This window comes from Brachyistius frenatus, unplaced genomic scaffold (genome assembly GCF_029030835.1).
Source record: "Brachyistius frenatus isolate BFR_SWC_R1_liver_20210118 unplaced genomic scaffold, ASM2903083v1 Contig_373, whole genome shotgun sequence".
Taxonomy (NCBI): domain Eukaryota; kingdom Metazoa; phylum Chordata; class Actinopteri; family Embiotocidae; genus Brachyistius; species Brachyistius frenatus.
The window spans coordinates 157,501-175,682 of NW_027210972.1; the positions used below are offsets into that span (position 1 = coordinate 157,501).

The 18,182-nt window shown below is 40.7% G+C and overlaps 1 protein-coding gene across 1 annotated transcript; it reads right to left on the reverse strand.

Annotated features, from left to right (window-relative positions):
* Window positions 1-681: 681 nt before the first annotated feature.
* On the reverse strand, window positions 682-6,089 carry LOC138636372 (homeobox protein DBX1-B-like). Its single transcript, XM_069724354.1, has 4 exons — window positions 5,729-6,089; window positions 4,945-5,025; window positions 1,134-1,336; window positions 682-1,021 (listed from the first exon to the last, which is right to left on the reverse strand). Exons 1-4 carry the CDS (start codon window positions 6,087-6,089, stop codon window positions 716-718), a joined length of 951 nt encoding a protein of 316 aa, XP_069580455.1. The 3' UTR covers window positions 682-715.
* Between the last annotated feature and the right edge of the window lie 12,093 nt (window positions 6,090-18,182).

The following is an 18,182-nucleotide window of genomic DNA, read 5'->3' on the forward strand; positions in this document are numbered from 1 at the left end:
AGAAAACATTTTTTTATATTTAAACATTTGAATCTACAAATATTTATTCTAGACGAGCTGAGGACACACTGAGCTCCATATAAACACACTGTACAGGGACACGGGGACAAGTTAACACGGTTGACATGTTACAAGGTTGACATGTTACACGGTTGACATGTTAACACGGTTGACATGTTACAAGGTTGACATGTTACAAGGTTGACATGTTACACGTTGACATGTTAACATGGTTGACATGTTACAAGGTTGACATGTTACACGGTTGACATGTTGACATGTTAACACGGTTGACATGTTACAAGGTTGACATGTTACAAGGTTGACATGTTACACGTTGACATGTTAACATGGTTGACATGTTACAAGGTTGACATGTTACACGGTTGACATGTTACAAGGTTGACATGTTACACGTTGACATGTTAACATGGTTGACATGTTACAAGGTTGACATGTTACACGGTTGACATGTTACAAGGTTGACATGTTACACGTTGACATGTTAACATGGTTGACATGTTACACAGTTAACATGTTACACGTTGACATGTCAACCGTGTTGACATGTTAACACAGTTGACATGTTACACGTTGACATGTTAACATGGTTGACATGTTACAAGGTTGACATGTTACACGTTGACATGTCAACCGTGTTGACATGTTAACACAGTTGACATGTTACACGTATGACACGGAACATTCAGGCACTTCATGAAACTGTGATCTCTTCGCCGTCCGACTCCGACACCTCCGACTGTTTGCTGGACTCTGAGGGAGACGAAGAGTTGTGATGATGAAGGTGATGATGATGATGGTGGTGGTGGAGGTGGGGGCGGAGGGAGGACTCGTCCGTCCTGCCTGGCCGGCGCCGGCAGGCGGTGCCCACGTCGGTGAGGTCCGGGTGGGGGTTGGTCTTGGTGGGCAGCGTCTGCTGGCGGCAGCCGCCCGTCGACAGCAGCTCGCGCTCTTTGGAGTTCCTCCACTTCATCCGCCGGTTCTGGAACCAGATCTTCACCTTCACACGTGAATATTTATATCGTTAAATTACAAACACTCAATACACAAACTATATATCGATTAAAAAACCCGACTCTTGGAAGTCGGCTCTGAACTATCGGGTTTCGTACCTGCGAGTCTTTGAGGCCCAGTTTTCCGGCGAGCTTCTTCCTGTCCGGTTTGCTGATGTACTTCTGCTTCTGGAAGGTTCTCTCCAGCGCCTTCCTCTGGAGGTCGGAGAACACGGCCCGCCGCAGCATGCCCCTCCTGGGCTTCCCTCTGGGGGCCGGGGGCCACGAGAAGGTCCCCGGGACGGGAACCACGGAGGACGAGGCTGGAGGGACGAGACGGGAGACTTTGATCTGGTTTGTCCTCACGTCGGTTTAAATAAATTTAAGTGTTAGTATCAGTTTGTTATTGTTCACATAAATGACGCTGATTCAGCTGGTTTGAGTGGAGCTCAGCTATGTGAACAAATGGTCTTCTTGAATCTTCTTTTCTAATGAATGAGGGATTATTTTCAGATGGACCTCCAGAAAACTAAGAAGAAGGAGTGACTTTAGCTAACAACACCGAGAGAACTGATGGACACATTTTATTCACTTTGGATTTGATGAGAGAAGTTGAATGGGAGTCTATGGAGCCGGAGGCTTTTTGGAGCCGACCTCTAGTGGCACTCGCTGGTATTGCAGCTTAAGGCACTTGTGCATCGGACTCTCGTCTCCATCCGTCCCCCTCTTTTCCATCTCCCCTCCCTCGTCTCCGTCCGTCACCCTTGTCTCCGTCCCCTCTCGTCTCCCTGACTCTCCCCATCATGTCTCCCGTTCTGCCTCAAATCTGCAGCTGAAGAACCCAATTTGTCGGTCTCTGGAAACAGAGCGATGCTTAATGACCCGTCTCTCTCACAGCGCCGCTAACGAGGCGTGAAGGAGGCGGAGCCAGCAGCGAGGACGGATTGTTGTGATGAATGACAGGCCGCCATATTAAAGACTCATTAGAGTTTAGGCCTCTGCACGACTATTATTATTCCTATTAAATATACCGATAATAGGTTTTATTAAAGGGTTAGGATATCTCATTTATATGTCGGCCATTTAAAATAACTTCATGTTTATTTATTTACAGCTGCAAACAAACAGTTTTAAAGAAAAAGGCAGAAAATATAATCACATAATAAACTGATTTATGGTTCGATTTTGTTTTATTTAATTTTTTTACAAGCTTTCCCTGTTCATTTTGTGGCGCTGTAGTTTTATTTATTTATTTTATTTATCTAATTTCCAAAAAAAACATCTTTTTTTTCTTTCTTTTTTTACAATATTTATCTGGAAATTTTTAGGATATTTCACAAACTAATTCTGAGGGAAATGTAGAAAGAGTTTCACTAATTCACTTTCTGCTTGTTTGATTTGATTTTTGTAGAAACAAAATAATTAAATAAAGTTTGATGCTGGTGGAAATGATTTCTGGTTCCTGGTTCCTGGTTCCTGGAAACAAAACCTCTCAAAGATCCGATAGAAAACGAGTCTCTTTATTTTCCATCAGTGGAAATGAGCTCGAATCTGTTTGTCAGCTGACTGAAGTTTGATTTATTGATCATCAGTTTGACGACTGAAACGGATCAATAAATAAAGAACTTGTCGGTCTTTCTAGGAATCTCTGTTGAAATGTTTTTATTAACCTGTTGAATCATTTTTTTTTTTTTAATTTTTACTTTCAGTGCAACAAACACTTCATTTATTTCTCTGATGATCAGCTGAAAGATTTTAGTGGAAATATTCTGAAATTTACAGAAAAACAGAAGCTGATTTTTTTTCGGAAAGTACAAAGAAAGTTCCAAATGAAGATAAAGTGTCGTTGTACATATTTAAAATATTTTATTATTAAACTGATCAAAAATGAAAAAGTCAGATTGAAGCTGGAATAAAATAAACGGACGCAGAAACATTGGAGTTAACAAAGATCTTTGCAGACTGAGATCCTGGAGGAGTGTGTGTGTGTGTGTGTGTGTGTGTGTGTGTGTGTGTGTGTGTGTGTGTGTGTGTGTGTGTGTGTGTGTGTGTGTGTGTGTGTGTGTGTGTGTGTGTGTGTGTGTGTGTGTGTGTGTGTGTGTGTGTGTGTGTGTGTGTGTGTGTGTGTGTGTGTGTGTGTGTGTGTGTGTGTGTGTGTGTGTGTGTGTGTATGTGTGTGAGTGTGTGTGTGTGTGTGTGTGTGTGTGTGTGTGTGTGTGTGTGTGTGTGTGTGTGTGTGTGTGTGTGTGTGTGTGTGTGTGTGTGTGTGTGTGTGTGTGTGTGTGTGTGTGTGTGTGTGTGTGTGTGTGTGTGTGTGTGTGTGTGTGTGTGTGTGTGTGTGTGTGTGTGTGTGTGTGTGTGTGTGTGTGTGTGTGTGTGTGTGTGTGTGTGTGTGTGTGTGTGTGTGTGTGTGTGTGTGAGTGTGTGTGTGTGTGTGAGTGTGTGTGTGTGTGTGTGTGTGTGTGTGTGTGTGTGTGTGTGTGTGTGTGTGTGTGTGTGTGTGTGTGTGTGTGTGTGTGTGTGTGTGTGTGTGTGTGTGTGTGTGTGTGTGTGTGTGTGTGTGTGTGTGTGTGTGTGTGTGTGTGTGTGTGTGTGTGTGCGCGTGCGTGCGCTGCCTCTCATTGGTCATGGTGCCGGCTGCTTTGTGGCTCGGTGGGAAAACGAGGTGCTGGAAGGAGAAAAAGCCGCCTCTCGTTTAGAGCATGACAAACGGCACGAAGACACTGAGAGCGGAACGAAGCGAACTAATTTGTAGATCAGGACGACTGGTGCTCATGTCAGCAGTCAGAGCGCCGCCACATCGGCCGGGGGGACGCCACATCGGCCGGGGGGACGACCACGTATCTGACAGAATCTCAGACTTTAACGTGAATATCAGAAATCAACGGATCCTACAGAGTCACACAGAAAATGAAACTTTAAACTGGGTTTGATTCTGGATTTAAAGGAGTTAAAGGCCTAAATGACCTTTGACCTTTGACCTGAGGGTACTCCGGGGCCGACAGGTGGGATGACGTTAACAAATCAGAGTTTTAAGGAACTTTTTAATTTTTTAGAAATTTTCCTTTAATCACAGGATTTACTAGTAATTATTTATCAGAATTTAGAAGCTTTAATTAAAATATTTATTCTATGTAAAGCTAAAAAATATTTAGTGGAAATCTAAATAATATATGAAACTCATCGCTGAGATGAGATGAAATTGAATGAAATGTTTCAGGTGTTTGTCTGAGAAAACATTTTAATTACTCCTTAGAAATAAATAAATAAGTTAAATAAAAAGTTTTTTTGATTCTTAAATGGTAAATATTTTCTGTTTTATTTTCTTTTAAAGAAAAGTGATTCGAACCTGATCAAACAGCTTCTCAGTAACAAACAAATAATGTTCCAGTAGTCATCCAGATATATCATTAATTAGATGATTCATATTCTATCGGTCTATTTTTGGTGTTTTTTGGTCTCAAATTGTTTTATTTTTGGTTTGTTTATCCACGAAGGCTTCATGTTTACATCCTAATTCTTTTCATTAATAATTAATCTGCAGATCATTTTTTTTAATTAATCAGTTAAATCAAACATCGAATCAGAATGTCAAAAAGCTGAAAATATCTTTTGATATTTTGTTTTATAAATATTTAAACAATTGTTGATGATTTTTTTATTTTATTTTCTGTTGATGAGCGACAGATAATGAGACAAAGCGAAGTGAAGGGGCCCCACGTTTCCTCTCGAGGCCCTCAGATACGACTAAACGGCTGTTTTAGTATCTTTTGACTGTCCGACATGAAACATTAAAGGTCGCTTCATGAAGACGCTCCGGAGCCTCGTGTCGAGAAAATACTGATTCTGTGTGTTCGTGTGTATCAGAGTCAGATGTTTAGATTTAATTTCAGAATAAAGTAAATGTTGGTGAATAAGCAGTGTCTCCTACCGGTGAAGTACGAAGCTCTGATGAACGGATGAAGACCATCGAAGAACGGCAGCGGGAAGGACTTCGTCTGAAAACTCTGGACTGAAGCAGAAAACACAACAAACATCAGAATCAGGACCAATTATAACTTCTGTCAATGTATTTATTTATTACTTCATACGTTCATGTGACAGTTTTAATACGAGTTTCTTTCAGATGAAGATTTTAACATAAAAACACAAACTAATCAAATACAATTTACAGAAGATGGAAACTTTCAAATAAAAAAGAAATTCACAACAAAATTAAAGAGAAAAGTGCAATAAATCCTCAAATCTATTTTAATATAACTGCAAAAAAAATCAGTCCAAAGGAGAAGCGACAAAATGCACCGTGTTGCTTCATATTTATATTATATAGATTTTAATAATCCAAAAATATTTGTACTTAAAGCAGAAGTTTTAATGTATTTTCACATTGTTGTAGTTTTACTTGCTGAATTCTTGTTGCAGATTATTTCATTTTATTAACATTTATTTATTTTATATTACATTATCAGACTTTTAATTAAATTAAATATTATAATAACTGTCCTTAGCTTCAAAAAATTACATTTCAAAGTTACATCTTTTCTTCTAATCCAACTTAATTCAATCAAATTTCGTCAAATATATATTAATAATAATCATGATAATAGTAAAAGTTAAATAAAAATATAAAAAATCAATATGAAAAACAAAATTATATAACAGCTGTGAAGTTAATGATTAAATTAATCGACTCTGTGATCGATCAGCCGACTCACCGGAGCGGGTGGACGGGGCCAGGATCGCACTGACGCCGAACTTGAGGAAGCCGGTGTCTGGGCAGACCCTGTGGGGAGAGCCGGGGCTCGGCTGCCCGGAGCTCTGCAGCAGCGACCGCCCGGTACCGGGTCCCGCCGCCACGGGAGAGGAGCCCGGCCCCGGGCTGAGCGGGTGAACCTCCCCGGGGCTCCTGGAGGACAGAGTCCGATGGATGTAGCCCATAGGCTGGCTCAACCGGAGCAGGTCCTCCACCAGGAAGCCGGAGGGTAGCGAGCGGGTGAGGGGCGAGGAGAGAGCCGCGGGGGGACGCAGGAAGCCCGGGTAGAGAGGAGGCGGCAGCGCGCTGCAGGGGAACATCATGGTGGGACGGCTTCACCTTCTCTGAGGCTCCACGGCCTCCGGGACACCTTTTATACCGGGGACACACACACACACACACACACACACACACACACACACACACACACACACACACACACACACACACACACGTGCACGAGTGCGTGTGCACGCGCGCAACAACCCTCAGATAGTCTCTGCATGAAGCTGTGCAGCAGCTGAAGGAGGTTTTATTCTGTTTGTCTGCAGCTTCAAACACAAACGTCTTTATTCCATGAAGAGAAACAGGGAATTATACAACTATTACATTAAATTATATTAAATTAAAATAGATGAAGCTAAATAAACAAAGTTTAATAAAGTTTATACTCTAAAAAAATCTGATAAAATAATGAAAGATTTTCAGACCTTCATGTGAGTTGAACTGAATAGTTTGTTTGGAGGATTTTATCACAATAAACCCATTAAAAGGACATTGAAACCTCAAAATAACTCAAATAAAGAGAAAACAATAAAAACAAACCGAGTTCAGGTCTAAAAGCTGAACAGAAAAATTCTTCATCATGTTGGAAAGTAACTAAAGTAGATTTATTTAAATTAGTAAATTGAGTAAAATACTTGTAGTTTATTTCATTTTATATTTCAGCTGTTCTACGTTCATCTGAGAGCTGCAGGTATTTTATTTTTTTTAATTTTTTTTACATTTTACAAAATGCAGCTTCTCAAACGGGACAATTTGCTGCTTTTATTCTTAATTATTTTAATATTTTTAGTTTATTTTTAATAGTTTTAAGGTTTGGTTGGATTCTGTGGAACTGTGACATTGTTCATCAATATCTTTTTTTATTTTCAATCAATTGTATGAGATAACAATCAATATTATAAAATAAAACAGGAAACATTTTCATGCAGCACTTTTAATATGTACTTTTTATAGGAATATTTTTAATGTGGTATTTGAATATTTCTTCCACCGCTGACCGTCATCATCATCATCATCATCATCATCATCATCGTGTGCTGATGTCAGCAGTCGGCTGATGTTCAGTCGGCCAACAGGTCGCCGACCTTTCAGCTTAAATCGAGAGACTTAAAGTCGTCTTTGTTCGGGTCACCTTTGATCACAACGATCATCTGAACGTCTCGTGTTGAACGAGTGTAAAATGAGTCAAAGTTCAGAACTCACACTGTCCCTGAACACCCCATGACTGCTTTACCAGCATAAAATCTAAAAACGGTGGCAGCAGGATGACGACTGTCTGATGCAGCTAGTTCTTACTCTTGTTTATATGTTTGTATACATTGTTAATATGTTTAAATGTTGTTTATATGTTTGTATACATTGTTAATATGTTTAAATGTTGTTTATATGTTTGTATACATTGTTAATATGTTTAAATGTTGTTTATATGTTTGTATACATTGCTAATATGTTTAAATGTTGTTTATATGTTTGTATACATTGTTAATATGTTTAAATGTTGTTTATATGTTGGATGTTGTTGCTGAATGATCAGTGGTATCGAATTTTAACCTCAGAAGTAAATCAAAAGGTTTCATGGTGACAGAGAAAAGAGTTTCAACCTGGTATCACAGCAAAGTGTGTAATGCACCCACTAGTCCACTAGGGGGCAGCGTGTCCATGAGACAGTTTTTCCAGACAGAAGCGTGGAAAAACTACGTGGTCAAGATTAGCAAATTATGTCTTTATTTCTATCAATGACAAAATGTCCCGATTTAAGATTCCTGGCTACGAGTTCTTATGTTGTCCGTCACCATCTTTACTAGTTCGGAGCGGTTTGGAGCAGGAAGTGACCATATTTGGACGAGCTGGGGGAGGAGCCAGCGGTGGATCTGACCGATCTGATCGGAAACCTGACGTCCCGCCCACCGATAGCTGTAACCTGACTGCACCCCAGGCCTGTCAATCAAACAGACACGCCCCCAAAAACAGGTCTTCTTGAATCTTCTTTTCTAATGAATGAGGGATTATTTTCAGATGGACCTCCAGAAAACTAAGAAGAAGGAGTGACTTTAGCTAACAACACCGAGATAACTGATGGACACATTTGATTCACTTTGGATTTGATGAGAGAAGTTGAATGGGAGTCTATGGAGACGGAGGCTTTTTGGAGCCGACCTCTAGTGGCACTCGCTGGTATTGCAGCTGAAGACACTTCTGGATCGGAACCATTTTACAGACCTGAAGCTACGAACACTTTTATTACCAATCTGTGGGCTGAACAGACAAACTACGGCACACTGATTGGTGCTAATTAGCTGCCAAACAGCCGACTATTGAGAAGCTGTTTCTAAGAAAAATTGCGTGAATTTCTAATTGTATTTTTTAGCTGCTTAATCAACAATTAAAACATTTGAATGCCTCCAAGTTGGGGCAAATTTGTCAAATTACATTAAATTAATGTGGAAATGTGAAAGCATGTCTTGTTCCTCAAATGACTGCCGGCTGTCGTACAAATAAAAGAACAGAATATAAATATATCAACCCAAAAACAAAAAAGGCCAAATTCAGGTTTATTACTTAAGTCCTGAATGAATATTTAACAATGGGACTAATTTAAGAAACTCTTCTGTTTTAATTGAACACCGTCTCCAGTCGGTGTCTTTAGATTCATTTCCAGTGGGTGTAATCTGGTCAACTCCTCATTTCGAAGGCATCATGACGAAATGATCCGCCCGGCAACAAAAGGAAGCGATCATTAAATGTGCAGCAGGTTTGCTGAGTGGCAGCTCTGCCGGGGAATTCGACACTTTAACCAAAACCCCTCTGAAAGAGAGCGGGAGAGAGAAACTGTTGCATTCAAAGCATTTTATTCCTTCAGAAAATCCCTCTATTGTACTGAAGTGGAGCAGATGGTTCTCCGGGAGGGAACACGGGCATCAGCAGAACTAATTTCTCCTCCTGGTCCGACAGCCAGACCGGCCTGCTGCTCGATTCTTAACCAGCACAACAGCTGTTGGTGAATTAAACACCAGTTAAGACTCATTTTATAGCTATTAGCCTCTTGAAGTCTTACAACGTGAACCCTCCCCACATCACTCCCTGAACTGATTACACATGCAAAGAGGGAAAACAACCGGGGCCGCGTCTCCGGTGAAGGAATAACTAGTTAAGACTCATGTCGAAGCTGTAAGCCTCCAAATCCTAACGAACACGGAGAAAAACAAACGGACCAAGAGGCGACGCAACAAAACATCAAAACACTTCGAAACGAAGGCGCGACAGACGCAGACGAAAATTTCACAACAAACTGCTTCCTGTTTTTACGTTAACGTTCTCCTCCAGCCGACTTCATTTACGTCTGCAATATTAAAATAATCACATTATGGATGAGTTCCAGTTTAAACACAAAGAGGCAACAACACCAATCAGAGAAGAGAGACGTCATTCTCCGAACATTTGGAGTTCGAATGAGGAAAAAAAACCTTATTCTTGGTTTAGATTTATCAGTTTCAGTTTGGATATTGGATGTTTTGAATACATGAGAATCTCATGGTTCCGACTTCTGTTCTGCTTCGTGGTCTTCAGGTCAGTCTGTGGTTTTGTGGTTCCTGTCTTATTTTTAAATGACTCACCCTCTTGTGTCTGTCTCGTTTCACTTCCTGTCCTTTGTATGATTGTTGGCCCCGCCCCCTGATTAGTTTCACCTGTCCCTCGCTATCCTTCCCTCCCTGCTGTATTTAAGCTGTGTGCTCTTCTTATTCCCTCTTTGTGTGTTTCAGTTTCCTGTCTGTCGCTGCATCTTTTGAAACCCAGAAAATACGAACCACCTGAATTGTGGCGCCATGGCAACAAGGTTCTCCAACATGACAGCAGTGTCTCACGCATCCAAAGTGCTGTGAGCGGGCGTGTTGGAAACAGAACACCTCGCCAGCTCGCGGCTTCATCGCTGTAGACTTTCTGAAGTATTTTAAGGGTCTCTGTTGACCGTTTACAGAGTTTGACCCCCAAAAAACATTCTGTAGTGGAAATCACTCCATGGGCTCAGAAACACTTGTGTGCTGTGAGCGGGCGTGTTAAAGATTTCCCGTTCCCCAAAACTTTGACCCAAAATCGGATGTTTCTCTGCTTCAGTTTCAGGTCCACGGAGAAATCACAAATGTTCACGAACCGGTGGTCACGTTAACGCCTGGAACTCAGCGATGATGTTCTGACGCTCTGTAATTGGCATACTGCCACGTTTCTCCATATAGGCAAGGTAAGTTTATTTGTATATCACATTTCAACAACAAGGCAATTCAAAGTGCTTCACATAAAACTATTAAAAGCATCAAAACATCAGGCAAAAGAAAAGGACATTTAAAAACAATTAAGAACAGTGATTAAAACATTAAAAACAGTCATTAAAACATTAAACAAGCTAAAAAAAATAGGATACAAGTTACACTGCAGTTGAAGAAATAAAATACGGTAATAAAATGCAGAAATGCAAGAAATTATTCAACATCCTTAAATTTGGTTCAATGAAAGGCAGCAAACAGAAATAGAAGGAACCTGTTTGTGTATCATGAAGAAAGCAGTGAAGTGAAGTGAAGTGAAGTGAAGTGAAGTGAAGTGAAAGTTGACGGCACCAAAATGTCCCAAATCTCACAACTGCAGCTTTTAGTTATTTCAATAACTGTCATTGATTTGATCATTATTTTGAGGTTTCTCACGATCTGAATTTTTACAAATCCACAGCAAATAACCAGCAGAATGATCCCTTCTAAAAATGAACAATGAAGGAACAGTAGATCAGCTACAGGGGACTATGTAGTAAATATATTTCCCTTGTTATTTTCTAAACGAGTATTTCTACAGAGCGACTTTTGTTCTTTTACTTGAAGAACTAGAAAAGACGAAGATATTTCTGATTTAACTTCCAGCTGAAAGTGTCCTCTGTCCGTCTCGCTGTCTGTTTCCAGGCGCGAGGATCAGAGCGGATTAGCGAGGCCTTTGGTGTCGAAGTGCGGCGACAAGCATTAAAGCCATATTAACTTTCCATTAAACATCACCTCGCTCTGTGGAGGGAGAGAGAGACACAAGCCCTGGGATAAAGCTCCTCATAGAGAGAGAGTACGTGTCACCCACAATGCACCTGTTCCCTCGATGTGAAAGAAAACGCACAACAATACTGACCGAGTGACACGCTGTAAAATCCTGCATTAAGACTGACTGTAGTTCTGTCATGTTTAATATTCTGTACGTCAGAGAGGGACACGGACCATGAATATCACTCAGGAGAATATTTATTATGTTGTGTCCACAAATTAAACGTTAATGTTAATGTGTGTTAAAGGTTAATGTTAAAAAGATTTAGCAAAAATTCACACCATTTTTCCAAAGAAAAAAAACCTATCGTGAACAGAAGCTCTGCTGAAAGTATTACGACATAAAATCACCTCAAAATAAAACTGACTTCATGACCAAAACTAACCGTTCATTTCCAACCAGTGAGGCTCCTCCCCAACCAGTGAGGCTCCTCCCCCTGTCCTCTCACCATCAAAACAATCTGCTGCTAGCTGAACGCAACAACAGCAAGTGACGGGGTTTGTGGGAAATGTGGTCTTATGATGGGAATGAGGAACATGGTAAATGAGTTTTCTCCACACTTCCAACTGGAAAAATTACCTTTTTATCAGCTAGTTGGAAAAACATTTTTTTTTTACTGAAACAAAACCTCCCTTATAACTCAAACAATTACCACGTAATTTTTGAGGAAAAACTGCTGCAAAGTGAAACATTTCAAACTGCAACAATCACAAAAACAACTGTGTGAAACCCTGCAGGGTCTGGAAAATGCTAATCTAAAATGTGACTAAATTCATCTTCAAAAAACTGAAAATGAGACCAGAAATTTTTTTTAAATGTCTAAAATCTTTTTAGTTTGCTCACTAAAACTACGCAGGACACAGCAGGTATTAAACACCGAGACATCTTTGCTCAATGAGCCTCATTTCAGCCCTCCGTCTGTCAGAAATGTATTTCACGTCTGTAAATGTCTGAAGACTCAAGTTTGTAATTCCCAACCTGAACCGTCAGACCCAATCACTTCAGTTCAGATTCAGATTATTGAATTATTCCAGCAGGCCTGAGCGGGTCTGGCTCTGCGCTGCGGTGGATCAGTGAACTGTGCGAGGGGGGTGGGGCTCCAAAGGTGGATTTCAGTGTGTGCCGGATGCCTTCGCACCTGAACTAAAAGCTGGGTGCTCCAGAAGGTTTTGAGGGCCCCCAGCGGTGTCCCACTTTACCCAGCAGGTAGTCCGGCCTCAGCTGTAGACTCCTGGTTTTAATGAACCATGCTGCTATTCCTCATTCTTAATATCCACCTCTGGTCATTCAAACACATTTACAAAGCAGTTCATTAAAACTTAACATCAAGTCCTTGAATTTATTTCAAAATAAATGAATTTGTGTTTGTAACGTGAGCAGCAGAATTTTGCCGGACTGACTCTCGTGCGGCTGAAATGAACATCTCACTATAACACAGTCACTAGCCAGCGACCGGCCCCATGAATTTTCATCAGGCAGCGAGAGAGTGTGAGAATGTCCGCGGGCGTACACAATTCATACAATAAAAGTAAAACTTGACCGAAGCGATTAGCTCGTGTTGCTGACAAATATGAGAAATTGCTCGCCTCGGTGTCCCGTCGCAGCCTCGGGACACTTGTGACATCGAGCATGCTCATTGAATGCTCATTAGTTGTAGATTGGTCACGGGAGCTCAGAGCGGCACATCGCTGTGCTAACAATCTTTCCCATTATACGAGCTTCCATTCTTCCATTCACGGCCCATTCTGCTCTAATCGTATTGGAGCCTCATAACGTTCTGCGGCCCTTCAGCCGGCAGCTTAAAGCACCTGGCAGGTTGTTTAGAGGGGAGCTTGTAAATGCCTGTGGTTAAAACGGGCCCAAACACAAGCCAAGCACTGCCGGGGAAACGGGGAGGGGGACCGATGTGGTTGTCAAATCTAGTTTACACTTTGGGTTTGTCAGTGGGAGGGGGAGGGGGAGGGCAGTGCTTCCACCAACCTGTCGCTTCAGTGCTTTGGACTGAGCGTCGTCTCAGAACCAGAACAACTGGAATCCAAACAACACAGTAAATTTCAGTTTAGCTTTTTGCAGCGTCAGCACGGATCCTTCAAAAGCTCTGAAACATTTAGAAATCAGAGCTTTGATTATCCTGAAAACAATTATTAAGTCTTTAATTTTAGTTTTAGATTTCTGGCTCCAACAGAATCGTTTTTAAAAAGCATCAAGTTCTCTCCTGAAATACGAAGTCAAATGTTTCCCACAAGTTATTATGGTGTCATTCCCTAAATTCCCTCCCTCTGATTAGTGTTGTGGTGGTCTATGCCCCGCCCACCTATACTGGAAACCTGACTGCACCACAGGCCTGTCAATCAAACCAGCCACGCCCCCAAACATAGCTCTTCAAGGCACTTCTGCACTGGCTTCACTTTTCAGATCTGGAAGCTCCGTCCACTTTTAACAAAGATTTCAGCCATACGTTCTTTAACGTGATGAAAGGTCTTTCCAGAGATGAAGAACTCGACAGGATCTGAAGACAAATGTTTTTTATTTAATAACACCAGCGCCTGTCAACATCTGGGATTATTAGAAGGTACAAAACAACCCTGTCATCAAATCCAGAGAATCTGGAGAAATCTCTGAACACAAGGAACAAGGCTGGAAACCAATATTGGATGGTGGTGATCTTCGGGCCCTCAGGCAGCACTGCATTAAAAACACACTATTCTGGAGTGGAAATCACTGCATGGGCTCAGGAACACTTGTGAAAACCATCGTCTGTGAACACAGTTCATCGCTGCGTCCACAAATGATGTTAAAACTCTCCAAAGAAGAAACCAGATAGAAACATGATCCAGAAACTCTGCTGCTGCTGCTGCTGCTATCAATTTTAAAACGAGCATATATCTTTCGTAAAACAATCAAATGTCTCAGTTTCAGCATTTGAGTCATGTTGTCTTTGGTCTATTTCCCATTAAATATGGGTTTATGTGATTTGCATTCTATGCGTCCCAACTCTGTCCTGAATTGTCCTGAATTATCAGCATCTTTGAACCTAAACCTGATTTCACTGAGTCGTCCCTGATATGCAAAATGTGCAAAGTAGGTCCAGACTTCCTGTCTCAGTGCTGAGTGCGTACTATTATGTAAATAGGTTTTTATTTGTGCTGCTGTTCGGGGCCCTTTGGATCGTCCGGAGGGGATTTTGTTTTAGCTTTGGGTTTTTTTAAAGGGCCTGGGGAAGCACCTTGTCCAAAGGCCTGCATTAAGCCGGGCTGATGGGTTGAGCGTAGGGTTGAGGCCACAGACTCCCAGCGAGCCGAGGTGAAGAGACCGAGGTTAGCGCCGGGCCTGAAGATGAATACGGCGAGTCTCATTTCTGAGGCGGGCTGAATACAAGGACGCCAGCGCAGCACCGCATGGCTAGCAGGTATTGAGGCGGGCCACGCCACATAATTGGATTGAATGCCGGCCACGGTATTTATGTCACTTCTCGTCTTGTCAATCCCATAACAGGCATGGCAACGGCGTGGGGATCTCCCATGGTGACGGGACTTTGCCTCATTCAGACGGAGCGGAGAGAAAAGAGCCAAGCCTCATTTAATTCACGTTTAATTCTCACTCAAACCGTTTTAAGGGCTGATGTTATTTGCATAACAGGGGAAAAAAAGGACTCTGCCTTTTCAGCGTCTCTGTGAGTGAGTGTGTGTGAGAGAGGGAGAACAGGAACAGTGTTGTAATTGAAAGTGTATAGTAGGCTTATATATGCATACGCTGAGGGACAAGCGTTCTCACACGGATCAGCACACAGAGAGATTCTGTTGCAGGACACTCATGCGTACCGCGGTTTATCTTCATGTGATGGCATTTCTACGCAGCGGGCTGCAGTTACATCTCCAAGAAACACAAACTCTCACCAGAGACTCTTTCAATCAATAATTCAGGCTTTAAAAGGTGGAATCTGTTTTGAACCTCAGACAAGAAGAATCTCTTACAGGTTGCAAAATAGCATCAAACTGAAATATAACTAACAAATAGAGTTGACGACAATATCGAGGCCGAGTTTGACGTAAAACGTTAAAACGATTCAGATAAATGTGAAAAATCACAGTAAAAATAGATATAAAATGCATGTTGTATGTAAAACAATCAGCAGAAATATTTTGAATCTCTGACCAGAGAAATAATCTTCAGAGAAACATTGACCAAGACCCTGAAACTCCCGCTGGGGGGTTGGGGGATTAGGCCGGGGAGGGTTGGGGTTCAAATCTCCAACAGAGACGAAATCAAAGACTCCGAAAGAAGTAACCTTAAAAAAACTCCCAGCAGAAAAGTCTCAGAGAAACTCAGTCGCCGGTAAACAGAAGCACCAAAAAAACAAAATCAGAAATGCCACAAAATCAAACAGATGTTTCTTTGATTGATTCTTTGATTTGGTGTATTAATGCAAAAAACTAATAAGGTGCATTATTCGAGTTAGAAAAATGTACAAACAAAGTAAAATAAATCAATTTACAGACCAATTTCATCAACACAAACTGTAATTTAATTGTTTATTTACACTGAAAAATATTCAACTTTGGATCAACTTTTCGCAACAATCTGTTAGTTTTTCTCATCGACACACATCATTTTTGATTTAGTGAAATGTTTATATTTAATTCATATTCAACATTTTTGATTTTCCACAATGAAAAGATTCAATTTATTTCACTGCTTTCTGACTTTTTAATAGTTTAACATGGTAAAACTAAAAGTGTTAAGTTACACTTAAGATTTTCACTTTGGATTCAATTACTCAGATCTTTTATCACCAATTTATTTATTCCCTGTCACTCACATTCAATGTCATTTCAGATTTTCATCAAACTTTGTATTTTATTCATTGTTAACATTTTGTTTTCCACATTAAAATATTTACTCACACAAAACCAAAAAGACAGTTTATTTTAAAGTCAGCGGTTAAACTTAAAAAAAAAAAAAAAAAAAAAAAAAAGGTAATTGGTAATAAAATATATGAATCTATTCTAAAAACTTTGTGATACTTTAGGGAAAATAAATCTGTGACATTCAAGGATATTTTTTACAAAACAAAAGAAAGATCTCTAAAATTAGTTGCAGGTAATTGCATTTTTCTTTTTTGTAAAAATATGACTCAATAGGAATTTAATAAAATTTTCCAGTTGAACCTTTATCAGTGTTTTTATCCAAATAAATAACAAAACCAAAATTCTATTCATATAGGTCGATCAAATTTACTTTACTGTTTTTGAACAACTTAATTTTTTAGCAATAGAAAAAGGCAACATTAATTATTATATTAAAGTCATGTTTTAGCTTTGAATTAAACAAATAAAATGAGTTTAACTTTATAAATAAATATAAGCGAGGTATTGGTGGCAGTTCTTATATAGACCAGTCTACTGTTAGCATTTAGCTAACTACATTCAAGGGAATTGTAGAGAAGCTACCGTTCGCTGAACTTCAGGACGGTGAGGCAGTTAACGAGTCGTACGTTTCACCAAAGCAGCAAATTCAATTTCAACACTGACGTGTTTTCTGTTTTAACATGAAAAATATTGTTTTAAAAAGCTTCTGTTGAAACATAAATCCCACCCGTGTGCGTAAAGTCTAACAACGGATGTTTTAGGAAAATATTTCAATGATAGCATCTAACGGAAGCACTGCATACAATTTAGTGGCATCTAGTGGTGAGATGGCAGATTGCAACCAACCGTACTCCCCTCACAACACACAGACGATTATTTGACTAAAAACTCACATGATTTTTTTATTATTTTCATTATTACGACAACATTTATTAAAAACTGCACTGTGCCTTAAAAACAATCATCAAACACGTAAAACCCAATTTATAGAGAAGCTTCAAAAAGATTTCTGTGAACCTGTTCAACAAACAAACTCATTTTCTGTCTAATTAAGAGTTTTTCTCTTCGTCCTACGAAGAAACTCACTTTCCAAATACGTAACTTCCTGGTTTATTAATTTAATTGATGTTCGACTTTCATGGAAATTTACAGCTGATTATTTGTAGAAAACGATGAGGAAAATTTCTGGGAAATTAGCTGGAAATCCTGTGAAAATAAGGACTCGGTGTGGAGCAGAAATCAGACAATCTAATCTGAGCATTGAAAATCATCGCCTCCCTTTAAACCTGAACCAGCCCCCCCACGCCTCCGTCCCTCAGGACTAATCCTGAGCTCCAACCTTTGATTTCAACTTCATCTTTCTCTCTTGATCCCGCCGTCTGCGGCGCAGAGCGAGCGAGGGGATAAAGTGACTAGTCAGCTTCCTGCTGCTTCTCCCTCCTTGTTCTTTGTTGGCTTTCGGCCCTTCAGCCTGCCTCTTTGCTCCCTGCACACATGCACATGCCACGATATGCACATGGATACGCGTGTGTGGTTTGATCTGGTTTCCCCGGTGCAGTCCATTGTGTCTGGGCAGGAAACGGCTAATCCGGCGAGCTCGGACCCCGTCGGGGATCTGCTGCTCGTAATAGAGCGAGAGGCCGGAGCTCTGCGATGGGAAATAAAACGATCACGACGGCTTCGTCTGCGTTCAAACCGGACGGTGGGCCTTTCGTTCTCCTGACTGGAGGTCAGGTGAGTAAAGCCGAGTCAAACGCTGTTACAGCCAACGTTCAGGAGGTGACTGAAGGTTACGGATTAGCAGTTACGCTTTTAAAACCTGAAGTATGTCACTGTTCCAATTAGTCACGTTTTCATTACTTTTCTGATAAATGTTTAATAAATAAACCTGAACAGTCCTCAAAGATCAATTTAAATAAATCAGTGTAAACCTGCAGGATGAGCAGCAACTGTCGAGCTAAATTATGTCATGAATACACAAAAATGACATGATGGGGGCGGAGCAAGCAGCAACCAGCCGTGACATCACCCGTTGGTTTGCGAACGGATGTTCTGACGCCTCAAATTCCGATTTTTGGCCTTCACCATCTCGATTTTTTTGGAGCCAGAAGTTACCATATATGGACGAGCTGAGGAGGAGCGAGGGGTGGACCTGACACGATGCCCCGCCCACCTATAATCACAAACCCTACG

Coding starts and splice junctions, on each gene's coding strand:
- LOC138636372 (XM_069724354.1), bottom strand. CDS start 6,089: ATGATGTTCCCCTGCAGCGCGCTGCCGCCTCCTCTCTACCCGGGCTTC. Junction 1,337..4,944: donor CAGAGCTTCGTACTTCACCG/GTAGGAGACACT, acceptor TCGTCCCTCCAG/CCTCGTCCTCCGTGGTTCCC. Junction 1,022..1,133: donor TGGGCCTCAAAGACTCGCAG/GTACGAAACCCG, acceptor TCACGTGTGAAG/GTGAAGATCTGGTTCCAGAA.